This window comes from Citrus clementina, unplaced genomic scaffold (genome assembly GCF_000493195.1).
Source record: "Citrus clementina cultivar Clemenules unplaced genomic scaffold, Citrus_clementina_v1.0 scaffold_4, whole genome shotgun sequence".
Classification (NCBI taxonomy): Eukaryota; Viridiplantae; Streptophyta; class Magnoliopsida; order Sapindales; family Rutaceae; genus Citrus; species Citrus x clementina.
In genome coordinates, this window is record NW_006262274.1 from 2,257,193 (window position 1) to 2,268,302 (window position 11,110).

General features: G+C 34.5%; 1 protein-coding gene across 1 annotated transcript; it reads right to left on the reverse strand.

Moving 5' to 3' along the window:
- Positions 1 to 4,019: 4,019 nt before the first annotated feature.
- LOC18043923 (probable LRR receptor-like serine/threonine-protein kinase IRK) lies at positions 4,020 to 7,777 on the reverse strand. Its single transcript, XM_024186624.1, has 2 exons — positions 5,956 to 7,777; positions 4,020 to 5,725 (listed from the first exon to the last, which is right to left on the reverse strand). The coding sequence occupies exons 1-2, from the start codon at positions 7,431 to 7,433 to the stop codon at positions 4,276 to 4,278; spliced, it is 2,928 nt and encodes a 975-aa protein (XP_024042392.1). The 5' UTR covers positions 7,434 to 7,777; the 3' UTR covers positions 4,020 to 4,275.
- Positions 7,778 to 11,110: the final 3,333 nt, after the last annotated feature.

Consider the following 11,110-nt stretch of genomic DNA (forward strand, 5'->3'; position numbering starts at 1 on the left):
CTAATGTCCTTAAATATTACATTTACTCCTAATGGTTATAAATTCAATCAAGGCATGTCAAATACCAAAAAGCTATCCGCGAAAAGGATTGAAGCATTTTCTTTTATAGAATACTAATTACAAACTTCAATTTATTTTCAACATGCATTTGGGTTACTCCATTCACTACAACTAACATTAATTGATGACAAAAATAAGAAGCATCAGCCATATTCTCAATCAATTTTGAAGATCCATTTTCATATTTTACTCAACTCATCAACAAAGCAAACAAAAACTAACATGCACTAAAAGTTCTTCATACATACCTCATCTGTGGCTTGGAAAAAGTAAGGTATTAACTGGTAGCCCATGAAACTCACTGGTCGGTACTCTCTGACCTCGCGGCCTTAAATCGTTCATCGCCCGTATTGGAGTCCTCAACTTCACCGTCATGGTCCTCAATTTATGGGCAAAGTGCTTGATGAAAGTATAAGAGAGAAATTGAAATAGATTTTAAGCTTGGTTGCTTCGGCTTTGGCAGAGGAAAGAGATGATAACTTTTCATTTTGTATTAATATTTGTTGAGTAAAAGCATGTTTACAAGGTATAAAAGCATGTTTCAATTTATTACCCTATGGATATTAACAAAGTTCAAACCAATTTCAAAGCCCAAGGTGAAAATATTAAATTTTTTTTTTTTTAATTTGTTTAATTACGATCCTACCCTTGCCTGCTTAACTCATATGAAACGGAATACTAACATGAGGAGAGGTCACTGAGAATACGTGAATACATTCTATCAAGGTGAGAATACCCCAAACCTCAGGGGAGGTTTCTGAAAATTACCCATTTTTTAATTGGACATAATGCTGGCTTTCTTTTCTTTTACATAATATCTATTCTTTTCAAATAGTGCAGAAGATTGCTCTCTCTCTCTCTCTCTCTCTCTCTCAAGAAATTAAAGTTTTAAAATTTGATTGACCAAAGCGTCTCCACTGCATTTGTCTGCAATGGGACCCTGGTCTTTTTGTATACGGCAACCATGCATCTTGGGTTCACGTTTGATTTATAAATTAAAAGATTAAGTTGAAACAATACAAAAAAGTTCGGTATTTTCTTTCTGTCAATTCCAGTAATCAAAGAGGAATTGTATATTCCCTTCTCTCAAAACAAAATGAAGATTATTAAGGACCCATGTGATTGTTGATGATGATGACAAAGTAAGCTAATCTATTATTAGGTTTTCTTGGGCCAAACACCCCTCTCTATTATTAAAAAAAATAAAAAATAAAAAATTCCACTTGAGACAACTCATTCTTTGCAACCCATGCCACATGCTTCTCCAAAATTAAAACTCAAAAATCTTTGACTAAGATTTCCACAGACTGCAGGGTACATTTGTTTGGAGGACTTCTAGATAGGTTTACCCACAAGGTAATTTTCATTTATTTAATGTCATTTTAGGAAAATGACATAACAACCACATGTCATATTGGTAATTTTTCTGCCCTTTACATTACAAAGTTAATAATATAAATTTCTATTAAGGTTTCATTGGGTTTATCTTTTTAAATAAAGTTTATTTAAGGAAAATTTATATAAGTAGAGTTTTTATCTAAAAAATAATTTTTTAATTATTAATGACAGTTTTTATTAAAAAATTAAAAAATTACATTAAGAGATACACTTTTAAAATTATATTATGAAATGAATAAAATAAGAATGCAAAATAAATAATTGATGTTTCGATGGTTCAACTTTTTAAATTTTTTTAATAATTTCTACTCCCAAAAATCTAAAATTTGAGTTTTGTTAATAGAGGTAAAATAGTTTAGTTAATTTTCATAAGCTCTACTCAAAATAAAACTCAAACAATAATAAAAGTTTTGAAAAAAAAATCTTTTGGATTAAATAAGCACTTATACCCATTAGTTTAGTTGTACCAAAAAGATCCTATAACTTTTCAAATAGAGTTTATTTAGGTAAAGTTTATGTGAGTAAAGCTTCTACTTAAAAATTTTAACTGTTTGGTTATCAATGAGAGTTTTTATTAAAAATTATAAAATTACTTTAATAGATAATTTTTTAAAATTTATGTTATGAAAAGAATGAAATAAAATTTTCAACATTTACTTCCAAAAGCTTCAAAATTAGGCTCTGTTTCGTATAACTTTTCAAATAAACCTTATTTAATTAGAGTTGTTACTAGTAGAGCTTTCACTAAAATAATTTGAGTTGTTTAATTATCAATGAGAATTTTTATTAAAAATTTTAAAAAATACTTTAATAAGGAAGTTATTTAAAGCTATATTATGAAAATAATAAAATAAGATTATGCAATAAGTAAAGGATATTTTAGATATTTTAGATATTTTAAAATTTTAAAAAAGGTTTTCAACCTTTTTTTTAAAGCCTAAAATTTGATCTTTTACTAATAGAGGTAAAATAACTTATTTAATTTTCAAAAGCTCTATTAAAAACATTACTAAACAAAAATAAAAAGTTGTATAAGACCTTATGCAAGTATATAATTATTTATGATTATTAAATAAATTATATCAAAGAGGTGCTAAAAATATGTCGAGACTGATATATTGGAAGACCCGATTAAATTTGGGCTCACAAATTTCTGAAAGAGAGTCATTTTCCCATTAATATATACACGAGGACTTGAATCTTTCTCCCTCTAGTACACGGCAACTCTAGTTTGCTTCCAAATCTTTAAAACAAGATCTTCTCCAATTAAAACACTCGCTAAAATTTTGAACCCTTTCTTATGTGTAAGAAGGATGGTAATTTAATGTTCAATTAGCGAGGCACTTGTCCACAATGGCGGATCTAGAAAAATAATTTATCGAGGGCTAAATTAGATAATAGTAAAATATAAAAAATTAAAATTTTGAATATATAAAATATTTATAATTAGTCTCTACACATTTTTATAGTTTAAAAATGTTATGCAATAGACTCGTTATCAATATTATTAAATTTATTGTTTCCTATATAAACAATCAAACTATCATTTATCCCATCCGATTCTAAAGATGATTCCTCATGAGTTTTGTTATTGAAAATGTTCGTTCTACTATTATTATATAAACTGAAATAATTAACCATATTTTTTAGAATAGAAAATATTTTGAGTAGTGGACTATCATTATTTTTAATTAAAATATATGTTTTTATATTTTTTTAAAGTAAAAGTTTAAATTTTATGGGGTTTATATTTTATAGTGACTATTTTAATAAATTTAACGGGGTTAATTAAAAAATTAAAATATTTTTTTCTTTTATTTTTTAATTTTTTTTTTGGCCGTCATGTGCTGCATCCGCCCCTGCTTGTCCATATTAGCATTGTTTAAATTGGGATTAATCTCTGTAACCCATTGGAATGGGCAACACAGAAGACAAGTTTATAATGAGAGAAACAAACAATGCATTTAAGAAAAGTTGATTATTAGGACTAAAGACACGGCTACATCCATAAAAAAAGTGCTTCTATTCCGACAACATCATGTTGTGTAATATTCTAACTCCATAACTACACAAACATTATCTTTGTGATATGCATGAGCCATTCGCTAGCTCTTTATTTATTTCTTTATCCTTGTACTTTTCCCTTTTCCCCACTGTTTGCTAACCACTTTCCATTATTCTATTGAGCAATAAACATTGCTTGCTTGGAAGTGGGTGCTAAGAATCTTTGTGAGTCCTCACGCAATTGAGTCTGCTTTGACTTGTAAATTCAAGTATTTTAATGCCCTCACCATAACTATCATTGGGAACACATGATTTTGATAAATGGGACAATTGTTCTCTCTAGTTTATCAAGATGAGTTAAGAAGTCAAATTTGCCCCCTACAAAGAAGTGCAAAAGAAAAAATTGATCAATGTGACCTCATTGTACAAAGTACAAACCAAGAACCATTCCACGGAGATTTAGGTTTATTTGCCCTACTCGGTTTGCCTTCTATCAGAAGTTAATGCTACAATAAGCTGATAAAATAATGAGGATCACAATGGAAGAAGAATGGAGATTTGCAACAGAGTAGTAGTATCATTAAGGGTCCCAAATTGGAACCCGGTGAAAAGGAATCCGGTGATCTAACTATAAAACCGAGAAGAACTTGCAACGTAAAAATTGGAAACAAACAAGAAGAAATGATACAAGAAGGCAAAAATATTACAACAATCAGTATTCTTCTCTCTAAGCTAACGAACAAAACCGGATTCCTTTTCGCCGGACAAGCCATTATAAAACCCTTCTCTTAACTGAAAATAATAAGTGGAGTTTCATATCAATTCCTCCTGGCCTTCAGAAGGGCATCTGATCAATTCCAATATGTTAACTACTTCTTCCATGTCCGGACGATTTGAGGGCACTTGTGATGTGCAAATCAAGCCTAATTTCATAACTGGAATCGCCTCCTCTGACGGGAACTTCCCTTGCAACTTCTCATCGATACATTCCTCCACTCTGCCTTCTTCCAATGCTCCCCTAACCATGTCACAGAGAACCACCACATCATCTTCCATGTACTCAACAGGCCTCTTCCCAGTAACAACCTCCAGAACTAAAACGCCAAAGCCATACACATCACATTTGTCAGTGATCTTCACTGTTCTGCAGGCAAACTCTGGTGCCATGTACCCAAGGGCACTCTGGATCTTGCTGCTTAAGACATAACGGTCCAACATTGGCAACAACCTTGCTAAGCCATAGTCTCCCACTTTAGGTTCACCTGAGCCGTCTATCAAGACATTGCTTGATTTTATGTTGTAGTGAATAATGTTCGATTGGTGCAAGTGAGCCAGACTTTTTGCTGTCCCCTGAATCACATTGAACCTTTCATTCCATGAAAGAAAATTTCCACCAGATCCTTCATGCAGATGCTTATGCAAACTTCCACCAGAGACAAATTCGTATATGAGGAGCTGTAATGACTGAGTCCAGTAATAACCTTCAAGGGTCACAAGATTAGGGTGCCTAACTTTTCCCAGTTTCTTAACTTCCCTTTCAAAATCCTCTTGGGATTTAACAAGGCTAGAGACGGTTAGCTTTTTTATTGCGACTGGACGGCCATCTCGCAAAACTGTCCGATAGACAGCTCCGAACCCACCGCGCCCAAGCTCACAGTCCTTGTTCAACAGGGCATGTGTTCCAGTGCTGAAATCAGGATCCCCTGAAAACATGACAAGCTTGCCAGAGTTGGCATCTGTGGTGGGGGATCGGCTGAAGTCATCCCCAGCAGATAATGTGAGGGCTGCTGCAGATCGAGATGTTGATGAACGAACACGGAGATTGAGGACAGTGATAGCAATCACACCAATGACAATGACAGCAGCTGCACCTATGGCAATGATAGCAGATATGCTCAGGATGATTCTTTTGTGACGAGGATTTGGAGCTACCGAACTGGTTGTGGAGTCAGAGGAGGAGTTTGGATTAAGGACAATAGGTTTAGGAAGGACTGCAGGGCAAGACTTATTAACAGCAGAACCACAAAGCGATGGGTTACCCAACACAGAGGAAGGTGATATGGTGTTGAAAAAACCACCAGCAGGCAGTTCACCTTGTAGATGGTTGTGTGAAATGTTGAATGATGATAGGTGGACAAGATTTACCAACTGCTTCGGTAAGCCTCCGGTAAGGGTGTTAAAAGATAAGTCGACATTTTGTAGGTTTGTAAGTTTTGCTATTGCAATCGGGATTGGGCCAGTCAGGTTGTTCTTTGACAGTATACTACAAAATCCAACCAAAAAGAGGAATAAGGAACAAGAAAAGAGAAGAATGTTAATAGAACAAAACATAATAGCTGCTTCACTAACAAAGAATGCAAGGACATATGACTCTGACCATTGAACTGTTTGCCACTCAACAACGGCTCACATTCTTATTTACAAATTGATTATCAAAACCAAAGGAAACAAGAAACCATAACCTAAATACAAGGCAGGGTAAAAAAAACTTACAGAGACACAAGCGAAGAACAGTTCTCGATTGAAGTTGGAATTTTCCCCGCTAGGAAGTTCCTTTCCAGCCTCAGTTCCTTAAGAGAATATGCTCCACCAATTTCCGGAGGAATGCTTCCATTTAGCCAATTCTCGCTCAAGTCGAGAACATTCAATGCCTTCAAATCCCCAATAGCCACTGGAATAGGACCTACAAGTGAGTTCCTTGATAGATTCAACAATTGCAAGCCGCTTAAAGCCCCGATGGTTGCAGGAGTTTCACCAGAAAACTCATTATGTGATAAATCCAAGAATTGTAGACTTTCAAATGAGCTCCCAGAAGAAGCAAAAGGACCATTCATCCCTTCCCTAATTTTATTCTCTGCAAAAGAAACTTTGTTCAAACCTGAGCTAAAAATCCATTGAGGTAGAACACCGTTCATCGAGTTCTGGCTAAAATCTAAGGCCACAAGGTTCATACAATTCGCCATAGAATCAGGCAAGCTTCCAGTTAATCTATTTGCTGAAAAATTTAACACTTTCAGCCGCTGAAGATTCCCAATCGAAATAGGCACTGCACCAGAAAATTTATTTCCTGAAAGATCCAATGTCTCCAGACTCTCCAATTCTCCAATCCATTTTGGAACCTCACCGGAAAATAAATTCTTCCTCAAGTTCATAAAATTACACAAGCTAAGCTTCTGCATTGTTTCAGGAAGATTCCCAGAAAATGAATTCTCACTAAAATCTATAGTCCTCAACAACGAACAGCTCCCAATCCCATCCGGAATCGACCCAGAAAACATATTCTTACTCAGGTTAATCACCCTTAAATTTTTCAAGCTTTCAACTCCTTTTGGAATCTCACCTTCTAAAAAATTATCTGATAAATCCAGTGTTCTTAGTGCACTCAAACCCCAAATCCCCAAAGGTAAAGGCGATGAAAACCTATTAGATGACAAGTTAATTGTAGCGAGAGTTGAACACAAACTCAAACTACTGGGTATCTTCCCAGAAAACCTATTTTTAGCTAAAGATATAACTCTCAACGACCCACATTGCTTAAAAAACTCATCTGGTATTGACCCAGATAGACTATTGCCACTCAAATCAATGACTCTTAAATTTTGAAGCTTAGCAAGATTTGGACTGATGCTTCCAGTAAGATTGTTACTTGAAAGAGAGAGCTTCCTCAGAAACTGAAGCTGCAGAAGGCCACGACCGATCCTACCCGTAAGGGATAAGCCATTTAGAGTGAGCTCAATGACCCGGTTGGATCTTGGGCTGCATTTGACACCAAACCAGTTGCAAGGAGTGTCATCATCTTCACTCCAAGAAGAGAGCTTTCCATTGGGATCTTGGATGTCTGCCTTGAACACTATCAGCCCCAAAACGTCGTCGTTCAGTGATGGGTTCAGAGATCTTGTTAAAGCCGAAGCCAAAACAAGAAATGTAAGCAAACTGAAAACAGAAGCTTTCATCTTCAACATTGCTCCCATTGTGTGCTTTCCAACAAACTGAAACAACAGAACCAAGAAATACTAAAAGCCCATGTGAAGCTGCAGCTTAAACAACCAAAATGGACACTGTGACGGCTAAATTTGGAGGTGAAAGAAGACTTTGAGAGCGAAAAACTTTAGCTGAAACGGGAAGGAAGTGGAAAAAGGTTTGTCATTTCATGGGTTTCAAGCCTCGCCGGAAAGTTTACTTGGTCAACTGAAAGCTTAGGTTTCCGGTGAGAGTGGCCGGAAGTTTATAGGGGTAGAGAGAGAGAGAGAGAGAGAGAGAGAGAGAGAGAGAGAGAGAGAGAGAGAGTGACGGTGGGTGGTGTCTTGGTAGCTGTTTGATGAGAGAGGGAGATAGGTTGTTGTTAAAGTTAAAGTTTTTCATTTAACGGGAAAGAACGTGGGCCACGGTTTAGTGGGTGGGGACTGCCCGACTGGGTGGCTATTTATGAGATTGTGGACACGTGGAGCGTTGCGTGAGGTGGACGGTGATCCTACGTGGCATACACGTGTCGTTCGTAATTTATTTGAGGTGGATTGCACACGTGGCATGATCCTCTGTTGGCTCACCTTGGAATGTGACTCGGGTACCAACTTTGGAATAGGGCTTGTACTTGCAGGCAATTACTAATGTGACATTTTTAACTTAGTTAATCTCCACTAATCTTCTTTTGGTGCTCTCCTTAATTTTAAAATATCTTGTGTATCACTATTCCCTAAGATTAACAATTTATTAAGACTTACTTAAAAAAATTTTGCTATAATCATTATTTGGACCAGATCAAATTTATTTTGAAATGTTTACAATGATTTACTTTCCACTTATACATGTAAAGAAACTTAAATTTCTTTACATTATGGTCAAATTATATGTGCAATGTACCTGAATTTACTTACCCCACATTGACTATACTGATTTTGATGAAGAATTGCTGTTGAATATCAAGTAGAATTATTGTTGCAATGAGTCTTTGATTATTAGTTGAATATCAAGTAGAATTATTGTTGCAATGGGTCTTTGATTATTAGTTGAATATCAAGTAGAATTATTGTTGCAATGAGTCTTTGATTATTAACATGTTATCGACATCTCTTAATGGAAACATCTAGGTTATCCATAATGACTTAAATTGAAAAATATAGTCTTTATTGAGAATGCATGATGGGCAAATAAAAGTCACGAACAGAGAGAGAGGAGGGGAGAGGCAGTAGCATTAGGCTTTAGGCATTTGGCAGCAATAAAGGCAAGTTGGTGGAGATGGTCGTGGTGGGTATTGCAATGCAATAAAGTAAAAGGAGGTAACTGGTGTGTGTGTGTGTGTGTTGCAGTTGCAGTTGCCAGTTGCAGGGTGAGAGGGACTCATGAGTCATGATCCTTTTGCTTTTAAGCTTCTGCTTTTAAATTCCATTCAACAGAACCCAGAAGGGGTCCCCCCCACTCTGCAATTTTCTTGAATGCATCATTTAATGAATTTGAATTTGATGCCATTAATCCCAGCACACTCACTCTTTTAACCCAAGGTCACTCACCGTTGCTCTTGCGTGTTTCAGAAACTTCTCTTCTGTGTTTCCTTGCATTTATCGCATCCCCTGCATATGTTTTGACGGTTGGTGTAAATGAATTGAACCCGACGCAAATTTGTAAGCTCGGATTAAATGAATTGGATATGTGTCACCGATTCATCAATCGCCTTGAGTTCAGGCTTTGAAGCCCGGACTCATTTACGGCACAAATTTTTGTACTGCAAACACAACAATACTACATGACATATACGTATAAACATTAGCTATACATTTGTCTCCATGCACTTAATTCATATAGAGCTGGGTTGCTATTAAGGGGGTGTGTGAAAATTATGTTTGATTTCAGTTTTCGATGCAAATTTCGAAGAGAATCCCACGCCATGGAAAGTTGAAACAAGGCGCAGAGTCAAATGGTTGTTCCCTTTATCTATTTGCTTCTTCCCAGGCTCAAATAAAGACGGACAGTAAAACGACAGGGCCTTGATGGGGCTTTTGTCTTTTTACGGGCCTCGTCATTTGGGTCAACGCCAAGTTACAATTGGCAAATAAATAAAACTGTTTGGGAATAAATTGATTGGGACCATTCTGATTTTATAATTTCTGTTTTCGTTCTTCCATTTTAATAATAATTCCAAAATAAACTTTCATTTTTTGTTCGCTTTTTTTTTTTTTGGTATAAATGATGAAATTTTATTGGAGTAAAAACAGGATTATATAATAAGATTTAGTAGATGAGAACCCATATAACGGATACTTAATTATGGTTCCTTCCTTTCTCTATAAACAATGAATACGCATGCATCAGGCAATATCTCACAATTCAACCATTTGGTACGAACATGCCTGCCATTGGGCTACAGAACCTCAATGGTGAACTGAGCCAGTCGATGATAGGATGATGATACTCTCCATAATGTTCAAAGTTCTAATTTCAGCCCTACATTAAAGATTATTTCTTTTTTCTTTTTACAAAATGCGGAATAACATAATATAAATAGATTTTAGGTGCGTTTGAGATTGAGGTTGGACAATACTTAAAATGTACAGTAATAAAAACGTTTGGTAAACACTACTTGTTGTACTTTGGAAGCTACATTAATATAATTTTTTATTTGTATGAAGGAAAATATATTATATCTTTAATAATTTTATTAAAATTATTATTAAAATTTTATATTTATTACATATTATTAACTTTTGTTTTATAATTATATCTTTTTTTTTTACAGTAATTATACTTTAAAAGATGCAGCGCCTCAATTACAAATAGGATTTTTATCAACATTATGGTTAATTTTTCTATTCATTGTCAAGCCATTGCCAATATATGAAAAGAATTGAAATCAAAATTGGCTCAATGTATTCTTGCTGTGATTTTTGTTCCATCTTTAGTTCCTTTCATTTGCAATCTATAAGGTTTTACACAAAGAGATTTATGTGAGTGTGACTATCTATTTGAACTTTTGTTTCTTATTTCATTGTACTTTTTTATGTGAAATCCAAATATATATATATATATATATCTTTAAGTTAAAAAACAACCTTAAACACACCCTTACGAGGTACATCGAATTAGGGTTGGTAAAACCCCAGGCGGGGTCCGGGTATTGCAATGGTTCGGATTCAATTTTTATATGTTCGGATCGGAGTTTTTAAGCCCAGCGCCGAGCCAGGTTTTAATCCAAGTATTCGGATTTTATATTTTAAATATTATGTGTATATATTTTTTAATTTTTTGGTAATTTTATAAGTCTTAAATTTATTTCAATAAAATTTGACATAAAAATATAATCTTTAAGTATTTAAAATTTTATATATGTATAATAAAATAGTCATATAAATATAAGTGTTTAAAATAATATATATTTTATAATTTTTTTAATAAAATATGAGTTCCGAACTGAAATATGAATTTATCAAGTGATGTCTAAAATTGATCTTATTTCATACCCAAACCAAATAATACCCCAATCACAACACTCGAATACGGTCCAGTCCGGACTGGATGGATATTTTTGCCAGCCCTACCTAAAATGCTTGCACCACGAGTTATATGCCAATTTGACACATTTGAAGGGCATTTTAGTCTTTTCGTTAAAGTATTGAATTAGATTTTAAAACTTGTTCAATATTTTGTCAAAATAACT

What these genes read in the sequence shown, in the direction of transcription:
- LOC18043923 (XM_024186624.1), bottom strand. Translation starts at nt 7,433, where the DNA reads ATGGGAGCAATGTTGAAGATGAAAGCTTCTGTTTTCAGTTTGCTTACA. An exon ending in TGTTCTTCGCTTGTGTCTCT is followed by an intron (nt 5,726 to 5,955) that starts GTAAGTTTTTTT and finishes TGGATTTTGTAG; the next exon opens with TATACTGTCAAAGAACAACC.